Consider the following 25092-nt stretch of genomic DNA (forward strand, 5'->3'; position numbering starts at 1 on the left):
TAAGACATGAGGGAATGACTTCCATGGTACAGAAGACAGAGGAAGGCAGAGATTGGAATAAGTCAAGCAAATAATTGAGGACGTAGGTTGCAAGTGCTTCTCTGAGATGAAGAGGTTAGCACAGGAAAGGAATTCGTGGCGGGTCTCATCAAATCAGTCAGTAGACTGATGGGGGAAAAAAAAAAAATGTAAATAGCACTAAGCAATATAGTGCCACCAATAGTGATGAAGCATACTACCCCAGCATGAGAGAAACAAGACTACTTAATGTGGAAGAAGACATATAAAATGGCTCAAACCATGCTCTCAGGGACCTACACAAACAAGATATCCCTGTTTTTGTCATGCTAAATAATTTGATATTGAATGTTACGTATGTCTAGTTCTGATCTTCACTATGCATGACAAAAATGTGAAGGTATATCTTACCACCATTAGAAAGACTGTCCTTTGAAGCAGTTATATGCACGGAAAATTTGGCTGCTAAGTAGTATTACATGATTTAGGAATATGGGTTCAGTCTTAGAGCAGTTACATAAATGTGTTCCTGTGAGGTTGCTATTACTGGTATTACGGTGTTTCTTCTTTCATTGATATGTCTCAAACTACTGCCTGGATCCCCTCCATTTGTTTTCTCACAAAAATTTTATTCAACAATAATCAGTCACTATAATACAACTGTGCCCTAATCATCACTTAAAAATTCTGCAAACCTGTCACCTTTTATTGTCATGGTTGCTACCAAGTGTGACTAGTACACATGAAGGGCCATGCTATGACTCACTAATACTATAATTTGATGCACTCACTGAATAATGCTGTCACAATCAGGAATAACTGTCATAGTGTTTGCTTGCCAGAGGAGTGCATATAATGGAAAGCAATGTGACCCACATAAATTATTACCATGATACACATACAGGTGCAAATGATGCCATGTCTACAAAATCAGCATATAGAAAACAATATTCATTCAGTAATTATCACGTTCTATAGACCATATGATGAAGGAGAACTGTCATGGATGGGGAACAAGTAAAGGTATAGATTAATAAAAGACAATATGGAGTTTAGAATGTAGACTTCAGTGTGAAGTATATTTCCTCGACATCTTTGCATTAACCCCCCCCCCATTATGCAATGCAATGTTGCTACCAAAGATATTTTCTTCATGTGGGAACACTTTTTCACACACAAATTAGTAAAGATAATCTTTGAAATGGTCCTGAACAGAATGGTTCAATTAATAGATAAACTTGATGGCACAAAACTAAAATTATCATAGTATGTAAAGAAAAGCACCCCCTTTATGGAAAGCAACATATTACTGCACTTGTTACTTATCCCAAATACCAAGATAATGTTCCAGTTTTTCTGCTGTTAACCATTGTTCCAGTGCAAAATGGCTGACAATAATGATACATGATCTATCACTAAACACTCTCTTATCAATAATTACAACTGTTGAGAAATTTACTTTTACTAGTACGTCTCCCTGTTTTGTTAAGAGATTATTTTATACCTCCATCAGAAAAAAGAAAGAACATTAATTTTATTTGCAATTTAAAATAACTTACACAGCCTGGGTTTTCTATGTCAACATCAGCTGATATTGCATAGAAATATCTGTAGGGCTTTCCCAAACAGTCAGCGATATTGATTTGAGGTGTCTCACATCCAAGATTGCACAGAAGTTCCGGTTTCACTAATATGTTTCCACATGGTAATTTGAAAGCAAATGCTCTGCTGCCTTTGAGTTTCACTAAGTTTTCTTCATTCTTGTTGTCATTTATGTCTTGAATTTCATTATCACATTTTTCTGTACTTCCCAAAGGAAGAACAAATCTTAGAGGACGGCTTCTGAACATTTGTGCATAATTTGGATTATCGTGACAGTTCTAGAAAAGAAGGAAACAATGCATTAGATATTGTTATTATCTATGACACTGTTAGTTTGAATTCAGATCTAGAAACATAAGGCTACTGCCAACAGTTTTTAGTGCCAAATTTAGACTAAAATAATAAATTTTCTACTAACAGATATTTGCATTTATTATGCTTATCTTATAATACTCAATAATATTATCCTACTGAATGTTTGTATTTAAGTTAACAAAAAAGTATGTCATTTAAAACTAATATTTTTAGATTTAATTTCTGTTCAGGAGCATCATAAAGACATTTTGTTAGTAGAAAAAATACCACTTGCTTTCATTCAGTATTATTGCAAAAAAAATAACATGTTGCTGTTATGGTTTGGGTGGCTGTTTGGGGTAGAAGACCAGACAGCGAGGTCATCAGTCTCATCGGATTAAGGAAGGACGGGCAAGGGAGTCAGCCATGCCCTTTCAAAGGAACCATCCTGGCATTTGCCTGGAACGATTTAGGGAAATCACGGAAAACCTAAATCAGGATGGCCGGACGTGGGATGTTGATGTTGTACTATTTGCAGTATGTTACTCTACAACTATATTTACGTCTACATACATATTCTGCAAACCACCATATGGTGCATGGAAGAGGCTACCTTGAACCACTACTAGTCATTCCCTTTCCTGTTCCACTTGCAAATGTAGTGAAGGGAAATCTACTATCTGTATGCCTCCAAACAAGCTCTGATTTCTTTTATCTTTTCTTCTCTGTCCTTATGCAAAATGTACATTGGTAGCAGTAGAATCATTCTATAGACAACCACAAATGTCAGTTATCTAAGTTTTCTCAATAATATTTCATGAAAAGAATGTCATATCGCCTTCCCTCCAGGGATTCCCAATTGAGTTCATGAAGCATATCCGTAATACTCATTTGCTGATCAAACCTGCCAGTAACAAATCTAGCAGCACTCTTCTGAATTGAATTGCATTAATGTCTTCCTTTAATCTGATCTGCTGGGAATCCCTAATGCTCAAGTAGCACTCAGTAATGGGCCACACTAGTGTTTTATATGCAATCTCCTTTATAGGTTGTTATAGGTAAGCTACATTTTCCCAAAATTCTCCCAATAAACCAAAATTAATCATTTGCCTTCCCTACCACCAACCTTAGGTGCTTGTTCAATTTCATATTGCTTTGCATTGCTAAGCATAGATATTTAATCACAATTGCTGTATTCAAACATTACAGGACTCTTTTTCATAGTCATCCACATCAACTTACATCTTTCTGCATTTAAAGCTGGCTGTCATTCATCAAACGAAATAGGCAAAATTTCTAAGACATCCTGTATTCTCCTACTATCACACAATACTGACACTTTCCCATACACTACAGCACTGTCAATGAACAGTTGCAGATTGCTGCTCACTCCTATTAGACATCCCTGGGGTATTCTTGACAGTATCCTTCTCTCATGATTTAGGACAACATATTGGGTTCTATTACTTAAGAAGTCTTTGAGCCATTCACATATCTAGGAACCTATTCTGTATGCTCAGACTTTTGTTAACAGTCTGTAATAGAGCACTGTGTCAAACACTTTCTGGAAATTTAGGAATATGGAATGTTAGGGATGTTTATTTCCATGTCCTGCATACAGGAGTCTGTGACAGTCACATGATAGTACATTTGTATTATCCACCTGCATGAATGAGTTTTTTAAATGTGGCCTTAGGTACCTTACTATGAATGCCAGACATAATGTTTTGTTATTTTTACAAGATTTAAATATTCTAAAAACTTGAATATGAGACCAATTGAGCTTTCTGTTTTAATATGAAACACTCACTGAAGTGAGAATTCATTGATAAATCAAACTGAAAGTACAACATATTCAGCAAAAACATTCACAGACAAATAAGGTGATTCCACATTCAAGTAGCCAGCATGTGTCCAATATCATAAGTGCTCCAATATGTGTGTGCACTAGGGCAAGAAATTTAATGAAAAGAAGCAAATATATTTCATGATTAGCACTGGGGAAACATTTTCATTACTAGTGCTGGCCCCAGTACTGCTAAGAATTTAGCAGCCCATGTGAATAAAGCAGATCCATTTGAGAGAAGGTTGCAAAAGGGAATATATCATTGCACAATAGTTCATATCCACTTTATGGAATGACAATTTGCTATTATTTTTGCTTATAAATATCATATCCCTAAGAAATAAAACTGATGAACTGAGTATCCTGTACAGAAAGAAGTAAAAGTTATGTTGTATATGAATGGAAATTCATTAAGTGAAGACCTCTTAGACTTTTCTGTACCATGGGGCTTCATACAACTGAAAGTTTCTATAAACAAAAAGCAAGGAGGTACATAAATTAATTTAGTGGGAGCTCAGAACTACAGTACGGTGTCTTTTGTGTTGCTGATTGCTCCATAGAAAATGTGTAAATCTTAAGTTTCTTGCAGTGTATTGAATGTACGAGTAATTTGTGGGAATGCAGCCTGGTTATGTTTTCGACACCTGAACATACTGTCATTTTCAATCACAAATTATCAGAGAGATACCTGTGTATCGCAACTTAAATCGTCAATATATGGGTTTACATCAACCAGGAACAAAAGATATTGTGTGCAGAAATACAGCCCATTGTAAAAGTTACTCCAAAACCAATGCATGTGTGGCCCCACCTGCTCTACAGAGGATTACAATCTTGTTTATATTTCTTTACAACAAATACAAAAGTTATGAAGCATGAAACTAGAAAGCAAATGCAGGTCAGAAATCAGATTAGTTAGATGTAAGGCAAAAATGATTATAATAGCAACTCCTGCAATAAATGCAAAATTGCATGAAGCCTAGTGAACACTGAATTGAATGGATTTAAGGACTCAAAAAAATGTTTCTTGGATGAAATGAATTCAGTATCCATTTTGATAATGCTTGAGACATGATCTACTATAGTTCATAATAATGTGGAACAAGTCATTTTACAAATTAATTTGTACACCCAGTTATAGTCTGAACATTTCTATTTTTTTTTACAAAAAGAAAAAAAATACACAAATGTGAGTTAGTAATTCCTACCCACCATCACTTTTTGTGCTAATGATAACCTTAATGTGGAGTAATGAATGTCATTTTTCCTCCTACTATTTTAATTATGTACCTTATCATTCCTTTTGAACGTTCATGAAGGATGAACTGAACATTTGAGCAGGATAAATTTACATATAGTCTTGTGTGTAAATGTAGCTGTCCTTCACAAAAGGGAGGAAAGAAAAATAAATGTCTATATTAATGTTAAAATTCTTTGTACCAATTAGGCCGAATTTGTGTTATCGATTTTTTTGACTTGTCTCCTGTACACTAATCATATGATTAGAAATTGTATGTTATGAGATGAATAAAACACTATTCACTATACTATTCACTGTAGTGGATTACTTACAACGAAGTTCATGAGAGAATAAATATACTGTGGAGCAGTAGTCAAAATGCCCAACTCCTTAAACAGCTGTCTACAAGATAAATGGTGGGTGAGGACCACATATTATTCTTACAGCAGGTTTTTGCACAGTGAAGACCTTATTTCTTAAAGATTAGTTACCCCAGTACATATTCCACATGAACTTATTGAATAAAAATGTGCAACATATGTCAGCTTACTTATTTGTTTCTCCCCAAGATTTGCAATGATTCTAAGTGTAAATGTGCCTGAACTGACTTGTTTCAGGAGTCCCAAAACACATTTTTTCCAATTTAAATTATCATCAATATGGATCTCCAAGAATTTTGAAGTTTCCACCCCCTTTATCATTTCCTCACCATGTGTTATTCTGATCATTGCTGTAGTACAATTAGATGTGTATCTCCAAATTTGTTGTGTCTTTTTAAAATTGATGGTGAGACCATTCACAGAAAAGAACTTTTAAGAACTTTATTTACTATTTCTTCTAGTTCTGTATGTATTTGTTGTGCAGAGTAGGTGGTCGAGTCTCAGACACCATAAAACAAAAACATTTACAAGTGGAACAGGAAAGGGAATGACTAGTAGTGGTTTTGCAGTATGTTACTCTGTAACTATATTTACGTCTACATACTTATTCTGCAAACCACCATATGGTGCATGGAAGAGGCTACCTTGAACCACTGTAGAGAAGGAAAAACTACTATCTGTATGCCTCCAAACAAGCTCCGATTTCTTTTACAATACTAGTGTCATCTGCAAAAATAACTAATTCTGCTTGTTGTATACTAGACAGAAGGTAGTTTTATATATGCGGAACAGTAGTAGACCTAAGATTGAACCATGGGTAATACTATACATCATTTCTTTCCAAACAGAATTATGTCTCTGGACTACATTGCTTGAATTACTAAATACAACTTTCTGCATTCTTTTGGTTAGATACAGCTTTATCCATTGGTTGGTTATACCATCAATCTTTTAAAACTTCAATTTATCTAGGAGAACATTGTGATTCACACAGTCAAATATCTTAGAGAGGTCACAGAAAATACCAACCGGTGATATTTTATTATTTAATGCTTGTAAAATTTGGTGAGTGAGTGTGTAAATGGCATTCTCAGTAGAGTAACACTTCTGAAACCCAAATTGTGATTTTCTAAGGATCCTATTGTTGCTACGGTGAGATACTATTGTACAACACATCACCTTCTCAAAAATTTTGGAAAATGATGTCAGTAGTGAAACAGGTTGGTATTTATTGACATATCTCTTGTCACTTTTCTTAAAGAGGGGTTTAACAATGGCATATTTCAGTCCCTCTGAAAAAAGCCTTGAGTTATGGTAGAGATGCAGTACATATTTCAGATAAGACCGTGCTTATTACGTGGGAACAAATTTTTAGCTCTCTACTGGAAACACCATCAAATTCAGATGAGCTTTTATTTTTGAGAGAATGTAGAATTTTCTTAATTTCAGAAGGAGAAGTTGGTGATGTGTTCATATGATTGAATTTGTGAAAGTTACATTGTCAACATACTGCTGTGATTTTGCTTTCGAACTGTTTGTTCCTATGCTTTCTAGTACATTTGAGAAATGATTATTAAGTGCATTTGCTACCTGTGACTCATCACTTCCATTCAGTTCAATAGTGACATTGTTGTGCTCTATGGCTGGTTGTCCTCTCTCTCATTTCACTACATTCTATACAGCCTTAAGTCTATTGACATCTTGGGTTGTCAGGTGTTCTGCCGGATATCAGCGTCGTACTTGCACGATATTTTGGTCACGTAGCTCGAGACCTTCATCAGGTGCGACCTGAGACTGCTCCTCGAGTGGACCTGGTCCAGTATTTATGCCTATGGCCTTCCCCCTCCACCAACGGCTGCAGGTGCTTCCTCTGTGGTCCGCGCCCATTCCCTGTGACCTGCTGGAGCGTTGCTGCTCCGTTTTCCGTCCGCTGCGGTTCTAGGTGTTCCCTCTGTGGTCCGCGCCCACCAAACCCGCTCCTGGGGGTTTCATCTACGGTCTGGGGTACCAGGCGTTCCCCCTGTGGTCCGCGCCCGCTCACCACGACCTGTTGGAGCGTTGCCGCTCCGTTTTTCGTCTGCTGCGGCTCTGGATGCTCCCTCTCCGATCCGCGCCCACCAGTCCCACTTCTGGGTGTTCGATCTTCGGTCTGGTGCTCCTGGCAGTCCGTCAGGGGCTCGTTTACCATCTCCATGTCTCTGGTTCTTCTGTTTGTGTAGTGTTGCAGCTGGCCCCGTTGCTCCTTTAACAATTCCAGAGCCAGATCCCAGGCTCTGCTTAGCTGGTACCCTGTGTCACGATTCATAAGATCGTCAGCCATTTTAATCTCAATCGATTCTCTTATAACACTGTCCCAAAATCTGGGTGTTTGTGCTAGAATCTTGGTATCCTCATACTTCATGGCATGATCTAGTTCTAGACAGTGTCAGCAATGGCTGACTTAGTCACCTGTCTTAATCTAGTGTGCCTCTGATGTTCTTTGCACCTGATCTCCACAGTTCTTGTCGTCTGGCCAATGTAGGAAATGCCACATTGACAAGGTATATTGTAAATCCCTGGTTTTCATAACTCCAGGTCATCTTTGACACTCCCCAGCAGTCCCCCGATCTTGTTGGATGGACAGAAAACACACTTTATATTGTGTTTACGCAGGATCCTACTGATTCTGGCAGAAATAGAGCCAGCATAGGGCAGATATGCCACCTTCCTTGCTTCATCTTGGTCTTCTTCAGGAACCTGTGGTATAGTGGCTGGTCGGAGTGCCCTCTCAATTTGTCTGTCCATGTATCCATTCTTGGAGAAAACTGTTTTGAGACGTTCTATCTCTATGGGTAGATTCTCTTAGTCTGATAGGGCACGTGCTCTGTGGACCAAAGTCTTCAGAACCCCATTCTTCTGTGCAGGGTGGTGACAACTGCTGGCCTGCAGATATAAATCAGTGTGTGTAGGTTTTCGGTACACACTGTGGCCAATAAATGTGATAAATAATAGGAAATTTAATAGCGCATCCACTGTGTGTAATGTATTTTTAATAGTGTCCCTTTTCTGTCATGTTTAAAAATAACAGTGGTTACATCTCTACCATAGGATGACAGATCATGCTCACTTATTTCCTTAATGTCTGTCTTATCAGAACAAATAGCATATACCCTGCAGCTTCCAATCCATAATCATTTATTTGTAAACAGTGGTCACAGAAACTCAATAAAGACTCATACTTGATTTAAAGCAGTTAAAAATATCTTTTCCTCCACATTATCTTCATCTGCCTTTGCATACCATTCTTCACACCTTCAGTGAAACCACTCACTTTGACAACCATAGAATTATATTACACAAAGTTTTACTGTTGAAGCTGCAAAGTGTCTGATTAAACCTAATCTGAGCAGCAGAAATCAAATAGTGCCTTTTAATACCAACACATCCATCATTCTGAGTGTCACAGGTGGTTGTATGCTATGACCTTTGCTTTTATGTAAATAGTCTGTCCAGTACTAAGTCATTTAAGCCCATTTGTTGTGCAGAGTAGGTGGTCAAGTCTCAGACACCAGAAAACAAAAACATTTAAGAATTCCTTAGCATCCAACACAGGTTGTCTCGATTTAAGAACACCTAAGTTCCTTGTACAGGTTTTCCCATACATTTGGGATCAAAATCATACTTGTGACACAGAATCCTAAACTTAATATTTTGAGATTAGAAATCAATGGTCAGAAACAAAAAATTCAGCTGTTAAGAGGCTTTGAAAGAGCAATGTGCATGAAGTTTGTACTTCGTAAACAACATATTTCATAAGAAACAACTGCCTGCTGCTTTAGTGTTAGTGACAATACTGAATAAATAATGTGTAGTCATCTTAAATGTGTCCATGGTAGAGTTTACCAATGTTTACAGCCAATAACTGGTTCTCAAAGATGGAGCATTACTTCCGTGATTGAGAATGCCACTGTGTACAGTTGCTGAATAGTTGTTAAAGATGGAGCAATATTCCTTAAAGGAACATGGAGATGTACATTTAATATATGGCGCAGCAGTATGAAGTACGAGAGAGAGAGAGAGAGAGAGAGAGAGAGAGAGAGAGAGAGAGAGAGAGAGAGAGAGTGTGTGTGTGTGTGTGTGTGTGTGTGTGTTTTGTACATTTTCAACTAAGGCCTTGGCAGCCAAAAGCTCACTTTCTGCCAGTCTTTTTTTAGTTGTTCCTATCCGCTACTCTGCATCTCTGCTAAATGGCGAGTAGCAACTACCCTTTTCATAAATATTGTATCAATGAGGATAAACAATTTTTGAAAATGTGATGTAACTGGGTAGATAAAAAAAAACTACTAGCCTTCCAGCAGCAGGAGAATACACACACAAAAGTTAAGGAAATTTGAAAGCTTTTGGAGTCAGTGCCTCCTTCATCTGGGATAAGAGTTGAAGGGGAAGGAAGAGGGGTGAAGAAAAAGGACTAGCAAAATTTATGAAATGGGGACAGTTTGGAAAAGTTGCCCAAAAGTGGGAGACTTACCAGCATGGTTTCTTCAGAAAGGTCACAGTCAACCACCTGCCCTGTCCTCATAAAATACACTTATAAATTCTATGTATGTTTATATTTTGAACTACCTTCTCATGCTGTCTGATAAGTCTCCCCTGACCTGGGGTTCTGGGTGATGTTTCCAAACTCTCCCAATTTCCTAAATCTCACCAGTCCCTTTCCTTCACCCTTATTCCTTCCCCTTCAACACTTCTGCCAAAAGGAGTCACTGGCTCCAAAAATTTGCAGATTTTCTTAACATTCACATGTGTGTGTTCCCCTGCTACTGCTTGGTGAGTAGATTTTTTATCTGTCCCATTAATATTACTGATACATTTCTTAATGGTTGTACTGTGCTGTGGTTTATATCATGTATTTACTTTAATGATTATCATATATATTTTGTGTAACCAATTTATATTAGTAAAATGTGGAATGTTCTTGTTGGAGTAGAGTGGAAGGAGCAAAGGTTATACTTTAACATATATTTAAAGCACTGAGCAGTTGACAGATACATAAATAAAATTATAATTGTCATTAAGCCTTCAGACAATGTCCTCCTTCACAACTAACAGAGTAACAAGATAGATAGAGCAATTTGATTAGAGGAGATTCAGAGTAGAGGAAATTATTGTACTTATCATCAGCTTTTATTATTATCAGTGTTCTGGAATTTTCATCTTGACCATTAGTACAATGTTCCATCCAATTTATTTCTTATGCCTTGTGTGTTCCCCAATTCAGAGTTGTTTACAAAAATGTTTCCTTCTTTTCAGCACTTTTCTTTCTCTTGTATCTTACATTTTTTTTTTCTGATGCGTAGTGTATTGTAATTAAGTTAGTTTTTTTTATTGGCATGCTGCAGTTGCACTTCCCTCATTTCCTCAGCAGCTGCCAAGTATATGATCCTTCAATGCTGCATATATTCTTATTATTCATATTTCACTTACATTTTAAATTTATTGCACAAGATTTCTGTTAAATCATGTGCTGCCAATAACATCAATTCAAAGAAATACAAGATCTGAAAATAATAATTTACAAAAACATTTCTTACCTCCATAGCTTCAACGTACATACAGTTCAACACTTCTGCATCTTTGTAACAACAAACATCCAGGACTAGATGGTCATCAGACTCATAAGCATTAATTGTATGGAGGTAGAAGAATGTTTCAGCCACAAACGTATGTGCCAGTGTACCGTCTTTTCTGTTCATAAGATATATGTTAGTCTGCAACAAAGAAATGTGAATGTTGAGATGCTGCATCATGAATTACAAAGAGAAAGTGTAAACACCATAAAATGCAACAAATTTTAGATATATAAGACTGTATGGATGCATTCCAGACATTATATTCTTACAATGCCCTCTCTAATGAGCCCACCATCAATGTTAAATCCTAATCATTTTCCTTCTGTTACAAACTTTTCACAACTTGCATATCAAAGTAACTAAAATGTCTTTTTTATGTTGGATATGAATATTCATTCATTTGTTGTGTTCTGTATCTCTAAGTAAGAAGAAGAACTTTCAGGGATGCAAGTATACATTTATACATTTAAGACAAACACATCATAGAAACTTAAGTGGTATGCTATATTAACAACAAATCATCACTATACTGCTTAATGCTGTCACACTTATGCAACGTGAATTTAACTCAGTAAGAAAACTGCTGCTACCTCAGTTTTACTATATAGCTGATGTCGTTTATATGTTACTAGCAGCTTAATATTTGCTTGGTTACAATGTTTTTTTCTTTTTCTTTTTTTTTTAAAAAAAAGAATATTTTTTTACATCCATAAATAGTGAGTCCTATTTATAGTATGTTACTACTTGTTATACAGTGCCATGACAAACATCGTTAATCACCATGTAGCTAAGAGAACTCTTCAGTCCCTGAATCCAGATATTCACATAATTTGTAGAAAGAGTGACTAATATGTTATATTTTTATGTTTATTTTGAACTGGTAGAAATTCCCATTTTCTTGCTTTATATCAAACAAAAGCCTAGTGAATATCTTATCACCATTCTGAACTGTAGGCAAGGAGGCAAAATCTACACGAAAATCATTCTTGTGTCTTGTATTGTGACTATAAATGCAGTTCAGCTGAAACTGATTTTTATTATCGGTAACAAAAATGATGTAGTAGTATATGTACTGGGAAGTGAGAGCAAGAATTCCAAGAGCCTTAAAACAGCTTCTGCAAGACATACTACACAATGTTCTTACTGATCACTTCTGGTGAACAAACACTTTATTTGCTTTAGGTGCACCACCCTAGAAGATAATTCCATAAGACAACAGAAAGTAAAAAATTACAAAATAAACCATAATTTTTTCCTTTAGGTCAGCATAAAGAGAGCTATTTCTAAAGACATAACTGAGTTGAGATGCTTGATTAGTTTATCCAGGTATTGATTTCATTTTCACGTGTTATCCAACTGTATCCAAAGAAATAATGTTTGTTGCACTTCATTGAGTGTACACCTCAGTGCGACACAAGTCATGGGACAGCAATCTGCATATATACGGATGGTGGTAGTACCATGTACACTAGGTATAAAAGGGCAATGTTGTGGAAAAGCTGTCATTTGTACTCAGATGAAATGATTTCCAAGGTGATTATGGCTGCACGACAGGAATTAACAGACTTTGAATGCACAGTGGGAGGTGGAGAAAGATGCATGGGACATTCCATTTCAGAAATCATTAGAGAATTCAATATTCTGAGATCCACAGTGTCAAGAGTGCTGAGAATACTGAATGTCTGGCATTACCTCTCACCAGAGACAACATAGCGGCCGACTTTCATCTTCACTTAATGACCAACAGCAGTGGCCTTTGCATAGAGTTGTCAGTGCTACCAATCAACACTGCACAAAATAACCACTGGAATCAATGTGGGATGTACAACATATGCCTCTAGTATGTCAGTGTGTCGAAATTTGGCATTAGTGGGCTATGTCAGCAGACAAATGACGTGAGTGCCTTTGATAACAGCACATCACCTGCAGTGCCCCTCCTGGGCTTGTCACCACAAAGGTTGGACTACAGACAACTGGAAATCATGGCCTGGTCAGATTAGTCCCGATTTCAATTGGTAAGATTTGGTGGTAGAGTTACAGCATAGTGCAGACCCCTTGAAGCCATAGACCCTAGTTGTCAACAATTCACTATGTAAGCTGGTGGTGGCTCCATGATGGTGTGGGCTGTGTTTACATGGAATGGACTAGGTTCTCTCATCCAACTGAAGTAATCATTGACTGGAAATGCTAATGTTTGGCCATTTGGAGGCTATTTATGGCCATTCACGGACTTCATATTCCCAAACAATGATAGAATTTTTAAGGACGATAGAGCAGCATGTCACTGGGCCACAACTGTTCCCAATTCATCTGAACATTCTGGGAAATTCAAGTGAATAATTTTGCTACGCTGATTGCCTGAAGTGTATCCCATCAAACATTTATGGGACATTATTGAGAGGTCAATTCAGGCTCAAAATCCTGCACTGGCAACGCCTTCACAATTATGGATGGCTATAGCTGCAATGTGGTCCAATATTCCTGCAGGGGACTTCCAATAACTTGTTGGGTCCATCCCATGTTGAGCTACTGTACTATGCCAGGCAAAAGGAGGCTGGACATGATATTAGGAAGAATCCCATGACTTGTCACTTCAGTGTATAACCATTAATGTCTATTCTTGGTGCTAAAAGGTCATTACTGCTTTTTTGAAATTACATAATACAAGTCTGTGAGGCTAAGACTTAATATGTTAGCCATGAACCACTTGTAGACCTGTTCAGCTATCATCAGAGCTGTGTCTGCTAGGGCTGAGTTTGGATCTTTGATTAGTATGCTTGTGTCACCAGCATATACTAAAGTTTTTGAATGAGAAACAGAACTTTATGTGCATTGGATGCTAAAGAGGCATGGGGATTAAAGTTAGAGAGTAGAATGATGGTTGCTTCCAACAGTGCCACAAGACTCCCTTTCTTGCAAGGTAGAAATTGACAGATGACACCTTCTGAGGCACGAAAAGAATGACTGACACACTTTATGTTATGTTAAATTAAACACAGGTAACTGATCATATGTATGCTGCAACTGATGAAAGTGTTCATCACATTTCTGGAAAATAACCGACATTGACTTATTTTCAGTGTGAAAGCTAAAAATCAGTGTAATGGAAAGCCCTGTACTTAAATACAGAAAGGCAAATGGAAGAAAATAATCACACCATTAGGGAAAATGAGAGAAAATGAATAATGCACTAGAAGCTGAAAATAGGTGACTGCAAGAGATATTTAAATGTCATTATGTTGAGACTCCAATACATTTATTCTCTCTGACAGACTGTCGAGCCATGTCCATGAACAGTGCAAGAAGTCTGGATTTCACATGTGAGAGAGCTTTAAGGGAACTGCTATGGGCTTTCCATCAAAACACTACGAATAATGCCTCTCTGTCTTGTGGATTCTTGTGCATACATCCATATAAGATGAATTTGTTATTTATATTGTCAAGAAAATGTCTAATGCATTAAACTTTATGTTCGTAAAAAGTAAGTTCATGCTTGCCAAAAAATGAGTAAAGTTAAATATCAATGCTGGTCTACCAGGAGGCTATAATTAAAGTGCAGGTACTCACAGAGGTCCAGCGTGAGCAGTAATTACCATATGGTAGCAAAACCTGGTAGGTATTCTAATGTATCAATGTGGAACCAATTTATGCTTGCAAAAAATTGGTTCCAATTTTGGCCACAAGGTGAAAATCTGGTTCTGTGAATGCGAAAAGGATGAATAGAAATGTTTCCATAGAAAATGGATTAGGAACTGCATGTGGGTAGGAAAGGTCAAACAAGTGAAAAAGGCAAAATGTTGATTTTATTATTAACTGCTGCTTACACAATTTGTTCAATATGAGCACTGCAGATGTTGATGAGAGACTGTACTGTGCCAGATTTGCACATAGTGGCCAAAATAGGAACTAATTTTTCCCAGTGTTTATTGTTGCTGCATTAACACATCAACATATCTACCAAGTTTCGCTGCCATACAATAATTACAGCCCACACTGGACCTCTGTGAGATGCTGCACTTTAATTACAACCATCTGGTCTATTATGGAGACCATAAATCTACTCAGTTAATATCTGCTTAGTTACACAAAATAAATTAAGAAACAGAAGTGTCATTTTACTAAAAACATATTGATATAACTCAAATATAATATTCACTTAAGTTATGGTGTTCACATGCTGATAAGCGAAAAGAATCAATCTCAAATATTCTTTTACAGAATCTTATTTGCTGTGAAATATTTATATTTTACACTAGCCATGAAAAATTACCTTTTAAGGATGTTGCTATTGTAAATTGCTATTCAGGCTACAATAATGAGAAAAAATGATTTAAAAATAAGCCTACTGTAACATAAGAAATAGACACAAATGAAAATAAATAAATGTAAAAATGTTAGCAGAAATGAATGAAGTTTTAGTTTGATTTCTCATTTGAATTAGATAATCAGATGAACAACATTATCTCAGTTGAAGGAGGATGGAGGAGGGAGCTGGCAGGATGTGACTTACGCTTTTTAAGGAACTATCTTATGAGACAGTCCCTTCACTTTCACTTTCACTAGTTGGGCAAGCATTTGAAATATGCTAGGGGCATAAATAAACTATAAAATAGGATGTTTCAACAAGAATTATCAGCTACACCTTGATACCATTCATGTGTTAAGAAGTAAGCATATACAGTGCCTCAGGGCAAATTCCAATCGCTAGAGTTCTGAAGGACTTTGAAAGGTGGCCAAAAACATCTGTATGCTGAAACAGCCACTGAAGTGATGGTATTTTAGTGAAAAGCACACTCTATGCTCTATGTTACCAGTACAGACCTTCAGTCAGTGTCTGATTATCCTCACTGACAGCCTGGTGCCTGTCGTATGGACACAAAAATCTGAACAGTGGTTAGACATCAGCTCATCTCACTGATGCTCTCCTGTTTATAGCACAGGGCTTAAAGTTATGGGGCTGAACTACATAGTGGTAGAATGTTTACAGTAAAGTCTGTTATATGAACCACAGGGCAAGAAAACAGACTGAAGAGATGTATAGTATTTGACGAGTATGACACAAAGTTCATGAGCATATCAAAAAGTTCGTTCAGATAAACCAGAGAGAGTAGTTAGTACAGAACTGACAAAATATTTCTTGATCAGTATGGGTCTGTCTATACAGGATGGTAAGAAACCATGTGAAAGGTTTGTAAGGGTGTCACAGGGTAGGTCCTGCTCAGAAATAATTGTTTAAAAACAGTTTGATACGTTGTGCTGTTTCTGAATTAATTTGCATTGAAGTTAGCTGATCAAGCTATTATGTATACAAATTTAAGTGACCCACCAGAGACAGAACATGAAAATCAATACAATTTTTCACTGGTATGGCTTACGTGTAATGAAATAAGGAAATGGCAATTATCAAGATAAAGATCACTATCAGGGAAACTAAAGGACAGAGGGCTGGTTAGTATTTACATTCAAGAGGTGCAGTTTCCCATGACAGAATGTAGTACTCCTAGCTACTGAACAACAATTTTCTACTTCAAGGAGAAAATATGACAGGGCTTGGGAGGGTTGGTAGGAGGAATGGGACAAAAAACTCAGATCCTTGGCTAATGGGAACACACATGATAGATGATGGGTTCTTTCTAATATTAGGAGTCCTGTGTCACATTTTAAGTGCTCCTAAATGTAATAATGGGCCAAACTTTCTAGCCGTTTATTATTTTAAAAATTTGATAAATTGAATGTTCCTTTGCACACAGTAGCAAAAGATACAAAAAAGTATCAATTGAATATTATTTTTAAAAATGTGTTCATAATGTTGTCAATTGTATTATATCAGGATGTTCTGGCAAGTATCCTGGTCCACTATGAAGAACTGTTCCAACAAAAGATGATTGTTATAAAGGAAGAAGATAGAATAGTGTGTAAGGTGGGATTAGAGATAATTCATACTACTTATTTTGGTGCAGACGCTATGGGAGGGCCGAGGTATGTTGGCAGAGAATGTGCAGCATCTACTAGTTGGGTGTGCGTGTTTACACTTTGGTGCATCCAACTGAAGGTGTCATGGGCTGCCCAGAATACACAGCCTAACAAAAATCCTGATATCATCGAGACAATTGAATTATCTTTCAATAGACCATTGACTGTCTGTATGACCTTTAAGTGAGACATGTTTTAATGACAGATGTGTATTATCATTGATAAAGCCTATTTCAGGTACTGTAATATATATTAATGGGAAGTAATGAACTTTAAAATATGGAAGAGTCAAAACAAGAGTTCATTCAAAGTCATTTCATAGCATGCAGTAGAAGTTGCAGTCTTTCATTTAGCTTTCCCTGCTAAATGGAAAGAAGTCCAGAAGAGTTGGATGTTCAAGCATAGTAGTGGGACAGCGGATCCAGATCACCTGAATGAAGTAGAAAGGCAATAATTAATCAAGAAGAGACATTTGAGGCAACAGATGGCAATCTAGAATGGTGTTCAAGGCATAGTCAAGCTATATAAACTACACCCACAGCTTTTACGAAAGACGTTCACAAATTTTACACTGAACAATGTTTTGGAAGCAGACAAAGTTTGATGGTTCCTGGACATCAAGAAAATCCTCTTTGAGTGACCTATGAAAAGAATGGTGTACAGGCAGATTAATCCAGTTCCTATTGCCATACTATTGATTTCTCTCAATGAAATTACAAATTATTTTTTTATAAAACAAGAAACAAAGTTAAAAAAAATTATGGTGAAAAGTTAAAGATCAAATGCCACACCACTCAACACTTTCATGGAAAATTTAGTGGAAGAAAAATGAGTGAGCTCCAAAGTTTTATGCTAAGCAGACTTTCTAGTTTCTATTGAGACTTACCAAAGCACTCATATATTTTGTACCTGTTTCTGATCTTGCTACAAAAATTTCAAATAACTTTATTGTTCTTCTGCCATCATATGTACTTCTTTTCATATTGGAACTATTGGGCACAATAGAAAGACACACTTGTTCTCACAAACATCTGTAGACTACACTTAAAAATGTACTGTACCTTTTCATCTGGATACCACTGAAGAGCTCCTATCATTGCTTCATTCTTGAAGTGGCACTTCAGAAATGAAGGCACTGAAAGTGATAATGGTTGTTCCAGGATGACAAAATAGTTATCAGTCACAGAAAATGAGTGCATATAGGACGGATGTAACCTCCATCTTGAAGGAATAGTTCCAACAATTGTAGCCTGTTCAAATGAGTTCACACATTCTGAAATATAATTTTTTTGTCATTATTTACATTTAGGTATTTTATTTCTAGAGAATTATCTACACAAATAGAAGATAAGCAAGACATTCGTTGAATGTAATGTATGTCAGTATATTCATTTTTTGCAAAATGTCTTATTAACAATAAAGATTAATTCAGGATGAACAGTGATTTGTACAACTATAGTTCACGACACAATAATAATTTCTGTGCCTAGGATTAGCATAAATTTTTGATCTAACACACTTTAACAAGCTTACAGCACTTATTGGTAATCCCTGCAATTTCAAGAGCTTGCTTACAATATTTGTTATTAACTGCTGTTGCAGATTATATGACTATATAGATACAAGGATTCCAACATCTATCCACATCCAAACTCCTGCTAGCAGCATCAAGAGAAATATGTTTATTATAACCTATGATATGTTCTTTTATAATGTACGAGGTATGTCCACGAAGTAAGTTCCTTTTGGTTACATAAAACAAAAGCATACAAATACAGAAAAAACATATATTGTACAAAAATCTACAACTGTTAAACTACTTTTCTACATTGTTGTTGTTGTTGTGGTCTTCAGTCCAGAGACTGGTTTGAAGCAGCTCTCCATGCTACTCTATCCTGTGCAAGTTTCTTCATCTCCCAGTATCTACTGCAACCTACATCCTTCTGAATCTGTTTAGTGTATTCATCTCCTGGTCTCCCTCTACGATTCTGAACCTCCACACTGCCCTCCAATACTAAATTGGTGATCCCTTGATGCCTCAGAATCATCATCATCATCATCAGTTATCTGCTATATTAGCAGGTCCTTTGCCTCTCCATTTTCTGCGATCCATTGCTTCCTTCTTAAGGCTGCTGTATGTTGTACCGTCCATCATGTCATCCAGTATCTGGAATTTCTTCCTTCCTCGCTTTCTTTTCCCTTCTACATAACCTTCTAAAACTGTTTTTATCAGTCCGTCATTCTTTCTTAATATATGCCCAATCCAATTTCTTTTTCTTCTCTTTATTACATCTAGTAACTGCCTTTTCTCTCCCACTCTTCTCAGTACCTCTTCATTTTTTACTCTGTCCATCCAACTTATTCCTTCCATCTTCCGCCATGTCCAGATCTCAAAAGCCTCCAGCCTTTCTCTGTCTTTTTTCCTCATAGTCCATGTTTCAGCGCCATATAGAAGAACACTCCATACAAGACATTTTATGAGTCTCTTTCTGAGTTCTCTGTCCATACCGCTGCAGAAGATTCTCCTTTTCTTATAAAACGCCTCTTTTGCCATTGCTATCCTTGTTTGAATTTCTGTGGTGCACTTCCAGTCGGTGTCTATCCTGCTTCCAAGATACTTAAAATTTTGCACCTGTTCTAGTTTTTCTCCATTCAGCACAATTTTTAGTTCCTTATTTCCTCCTATTGCCAATACTTTTGTTTTATTTGTGTTAATTTTCATTCCATATTTTTTTCTGTTAGTTGCAATGGTGTCCACCAAATCCTGTAATTCTTTTTCCCCTGTGGCTAGAAGGACCATGTCATCAGCAAATCTCAAGCACCCTACTCTTCTTCCTCCAATTTCTACTCTTTTGTCATCTAATGAGCATTGGTCAATCACATTTTCCAAGTACAGGTTGAAAACAGTAGGTGATAAACAGCATCCTTGTCTTACTCCTTTCCCTAGTCTGATCCAGTTCGTACTTTCTCCTCTCACTTTAACTGAAACTTTTTGATTAAGGTACAATGAGTTTATAAGTCTTCTGGTTTTCCAGTCCACTCTCTTTTCCCTCATAATAGTCGCCAGCTTGTCCCAAACCACATTGTCAAATGCCTTTTCTAAATCGATGAAGCACATATATAGGTCTCTTCCTTTTTCAATAAACCTTTCTCCTAAGATTCGTAGGAGCCCTATTGCATCTCTGGTGCCCGTATTCCGTCTAAAGCCAAACTGCTCCTCGCCGAGATTCTCCTCTATTACTTTTTCAAATCTTTTATTAATTATTCTTAACATCACTTTGGCTGCATGTGAAATGAGGCTGATTGTCCTGTGCTCGCTGCATTTCTTGGTTCCTTGTTTTTTCGGCAATGGAATCATTACTGTTGTCAAAAAGTCCTCAGGCCATTCACCACTGTCATATTTTATTACATAACCTCAATATTTCTCTTATTCCATTGTGGTTCAAGCATTTTAGTATTTCTCCCGGTATTGTATCTGTACCTACTGCTTTGCCATTTTTCATTGCAGCATAGCAGACTTTACTTCTTCCATTATGATGGTCGGTCCTTTCTCTTCATCACTTACACTGTTGTGTGATTCAAGTTCCAGAGTTTCTGGTTTGCTGTTTGTGTCATATAGCTCTTTTATATATTCTTCCCATCTCTGGAGGACATCGTCACGATCTTTATACACTACCTCTTCGTCTTTACTCAAAGTTTCCATAGTAGCACTTCCTGCTCTGTTTTCTTCCCATGTCATAGTCTTTACTCTGTTGTATAGTAAGTCGTATCTTCCTTTCCTGTCCAGTTCTTCAATTTCATCACATTCCTCTTTTAGCCATTTTTTCCTAGCCTCCTCTGTTTCTCTTCGCAGTTCGTTATTTAACCTTCAGTATATCTTTCTTGCATCTTCAGTGTTCTTGTTTTTCAATTTTCTTCTCTCCTCCATCTTGGAAATCATTTCTTGTGTGACCCATGGTTTTTTTGACCTTTTCCCTTTTACATATCCTATATTTTGCTGTCCTGCTTTAATGATTCCTTCTTTCAGCATATTCCAGTACTCGTTGGCATTATCAGGTGCTTCTTTGTCTCGTAATGTGTTTAGAAAGTCCCGAGACAGCATTTCTGTAATTTGTTCTTTGTTGGACCTTATCTTCTCAGAATATGCCCTACCAATACCTCCTCTTTGGTTATGTGATCTACCCATCTGATCTTCAGCATTCTTCTGTAGCACCACATTTTGAAAGCTTCTATTCTCTTCTTGTCCAAACTATTTATCATCCACATTTAACTTCCATACATGGCTACACTTCATATAAATACTTTCAGAAACGACTTCCTGACACTTAAATCTATACCCAATGTTAACAAATTTCTCTTCTTCAGAAACGCTTTCCTTGCCATTGCCAGTCTACATTTTATATCCTCTCTACTTCAACCATCATCAGTCATTTTGCTCCCCAAATAGAAAATCTCATTTACTACTTTAAGAATCTCATTTCCTAATCTAATTCCTGCAGCATCACCAGACTTAATTTGACTACATTCCAGTATCCTCGATTTGCTTTTGTTGATGTTCATCTTATATCATCCTTTCAAGACACTGTCCATTCCATTCAGTTGATCTTCCAGGTCCTTTGATGTCTCTGACAGAATTACAATGTTATCAGCAAACCTCAAAGTTTTTATTTCTTCTCCATGTATTTTCATTCCTACTCTGAATTTTTCTTTATAGCTTACAAAATTTTGTAGGTACTTTTCATATCGTGGCCCAAGTTTTTGTATGCCTTCTTCATAGAAGGTTGCTGCCTGTGTATTCAACCATGTGGTAACATGTTCTTTATGCTCATCATTATCATTGAAGTATTGACCACCAATGACAGATTAGGTGTAAGAAGTTGCTAGAAGCGAGGTCCGGGCAGTACAGAGGATGATCAAACGCGTTTCAGAGTTGTTTGGTCACATTTGCCATGTGAGGTTGGGCATTATCACGGAAAAAAACAACACCTTTTGACAGTAATCCTCAGTGCTTGTTCTGTATTGTGTGGAGCAATTTCTTAATTGTCTCGCAGTTACCATGTGCATTGATTGATTGGCCTCGTGGTAAGGAATCACTCAGCATATTGCCTTTTCTGTGCCAAAAAATGGTGCACATGATTTTTCAAGGTGTCAACATTTGCTTAGGCTTAACCTTCATTAGGGATAAAGTGTGCCTCCATTCCACTGATTGCTGTTTTGTTTCAGGGGTGTCATACAATATCCAAATTTCATCTCCCATGAGTATCTGAGAAAGAAAACCATTGCGTTGTTCATTGTAGCATGTCAAAAACTGAAGTGCATTGCCCATCTGTTGTTTTTTATGTTGTTCAGTAAGAATTTTGGGTACCCAACATGAGCAAGGTTTTGAAATTTCAGTTTTTCCGTAACAATTTCATGAATTAGTGATCATGGGATTTGCGGAACTTCCATAACAAGGGAACTTAGTGTTATTCTTAATCTTCTCTTCAACTGTGTGAACCAGTTCTTCAGTAACCACAGACAGGCATCCATTTAGTTCTTCATCATGCACATGATCACATCCTTCATTGAACAGTCTGACTCATCTTGTAACCATTGAAATCACTCATAGCATTTTGTCCGTAAACCTCACAGATTTGCCAATGAATTTCCTTTCGTTTAGCTTTCTTTGCATTTAGAAAATGAATCACAGATCTGATTACACAGGCAGTGGCATTTTCAATTATGGCTGACATTATAAAGAAGCACTACAAAGCACACATTGGCAGCAGCAATCTGAAAATGGTGTACATGTCTTCTCGTTGAGTCAGAGTAACTGCGGCGCATACTTGGAACTGCGATCATAGTGCTGCCATGGATATAAATAGAAAAGGAACTTACTTTGTGGATGACCCTCATGCCTTGATTTCTTGATAGTTATCAGAATTTACATGCAAATGTTAATCAGCGATAGTAGGTAAACACAGATAGATTAATGGACAAGTCTGGAACTTTTATTGTAGAGTGCATTTCATACTAACATTTGTATTTTCTTTTACAGTTAATGTGATCATGAATTTAATTATCTTCTTTTGTTTTTGTGTTTGTCCAGTCATGTAGAAAGGTCTGCCATGTGCTTTCAATTGTTCTCTTTTTGTATGGACACACACACACACACACACACACACACACACACACACACACACACACACACGCCTGAAGTCTCAGGCAACTGAAACCAAAATGTGAGCGGCAGCACCAGTGCATGATGGGAGTGGCGACTGGGTGGGAGTAAGGAGGGGGCTGGGGCAGGAAGGGGGAGGGATAGTATGGTGGGGGGGGGGGGCAGCAGACAGTAAAGTGCTGCAGGTTAGACGGAGGGCAGGGGAGAGGTGGGGAAGGGAGGGGGGAGGGGGGGGGAGGGGAGGGGGGGAAGTAGCAGAAAAGGAGAAAAATAAAAAGACTGGGTGTGATGGTGGAATGATGGCTGTGTAGTGCTGGAATGGGAACAGGGAAGGGGTGGATGGGTAAGGACAGTGATTAACTAAGATTGAGGCCAGGATGGTTACAGGATCATAGGATGTATTGCGGGGAAAGTTCCCAGCTGCACAATTCAGATGGTGTTGGTGGGAAGGATCCATATGGCACGGCTGTGAGGCAGTCATTGAAATGAAGGATATCATTTCCAGAATGTTCAAGAAGAATATCATGTTTGGCAGCATGTTCAGCAACAGGGTGGTACACTTGTTTCTTGGCCACTTTTGCCAGTAGCCATTCATGCAGACAGACAGCTTCTTGGTTGTCATGCCTACATAGAATGTAGCACAGTGGTTGCAGTTTAGCTTGTAAATTACCTGACTAGTTTCACAGGTAGTCCTTCCTTTGATGGGATAGGTGATGTTAATGACTCGACTGGAGTAGGTGGTGGTGGTAGGATGTATGGGACAGGTCTTGCATCTATTCCACCATCACACCCAGTCTTTTTATTTCTCTCCTTTTCCGTTACTTCCACCCCCTTCCTCTCTCCACCTCTCCCCTGCCCTCCGTCTAACCTGCAGCACTTCACTGTCCACCATCCCTACCATACTTGTTGATGAAGGCCTTAATGGCCGAAAGCTTTAATTGTGAGAGTCCTTTTGTTGTACCTATCTGCAACGCAGCAACTCTGCTATATGGTGAGTAGCAACTTTCTTTTTCATAATATTGTTACATTTCATCCTGGATTTTCCATTGTTTGATTTATTGTATAGCCATTAAATCATATTTTGCACATGGCACACGCTGAATATGGCAGTTTAATGGCACTTCCTGGCAGACTGAAAATGTGTTCCAAACCGAGACTCAAAATCAGAACCTTTGCCATTGTGGGCAAACATTCACCAGCCGAGCTATCTGGGCATGACTTCAGAATTTCCCTCACAGCTCCACTTCCAGCATTACCTCCCTCCTGCCTCCCAGACTTCACAGAAGCTCTCCTGCATACCTTGCAGGTGCAGTGCTCCTGGAAAAAAGAGCTCTCTCTCAACTGTAGAGTGTAAGATATACTCTGGAAACAATTGCCTAAGCTGTGGATAAGTTAATTCTCTGCAATATCCTTTCTTTCAGGAGCATTAGTCATGCAAGGTATCTAGGAGAACTGCTGAGAAATTTAGAAATTATGATAAGGGATATTAGTGGATGGGAGGAGGGGTGGTGTGTCATGCTTGCATGGCTCAGTCATTAGAGCACTTGACTGTTTGTTTGTTTGTTTGGTGGGGTTTAAGGGGGCTCAACTACTGAGGTCATTAGCGCCCAGTCACAGTTGTTAGAGCACATGGAATCTAGTAAAACTCAAGGGGAGGGGGGGGACACCAGAAAGTCCTGACAAAAATGCAGATGTTATATGTCTTTGGACAAGCCAGTCAAAGTTATAAAATGCAGAACATGAGCAGCTGCTCGAGCGTCATCAGCTAAAATATTCGGTAAAGTAGATGGCAGGGACAGTACAACACGAGATTGACTGAAGCGGGGACACAACAATAAAACATGACGCACTGTTAATGCTTGACCACAAGGGCACTGCGGGGCTGGGTCACCGGAGAGCAGGTAGCAGTGGCTAACCGGCTATGCCCAATCCGCAACCTGGTCAGAAGGACCTCTTCTCGCCGAGATGGT

The 25092-nt window shown here is 37.7% G+C and overlaps 1 protein-coding gene across 3 annotated transcripts in view; it reads right to left on the bottom strand.

Moving 5' to 3' along the window:
* The window catches only part of LOC124802489 (carotenoid isomerooxygenase), a 376100-nt gene that overhangs the window by 18477 nt on the left and 332531 nt on the right, over positions 1 to 25092 (bottom strand). For all 3 annotated transcript variants that reach the window (XM_047263303.1, XM_047263304.1, XM_047263302.1), the window contains 3 exons: positions 18024 to 18235; positions 10951 to 11127; positions 1578 to 1898 (listed from right to left, as the gene is read on the bottom strand). In XM_047263303.1, coding sequence (XP_047119259.1) covers positions 1578 to 1898; positions 10951 to 11127; positions 18024 to 18235 — 710 coding nt within the window. The remainder of the gene's footprint in view (positions 1 to 1577; positions 1899 to 10950; positions 11128 to 18023; positions 18236 to 25092) is intronic.

Source organism: Schistocerca piceifrons, chromosome 6 (genome assembly GCF_021461385.2).
Source record: "Schistocerca piceifrons isolate TAMUIC-IGC-003096 chromosome 6, iqSchPice1.1, whole genome shotgun sequence".
In the NCBI taxonomy this organism is placed as follows: Eukaryota; Metazoa; Arthropoda; class Insecta; order Orthoptera; family Acrididae; genus Schistocerca; species Schistocerca piceifrons.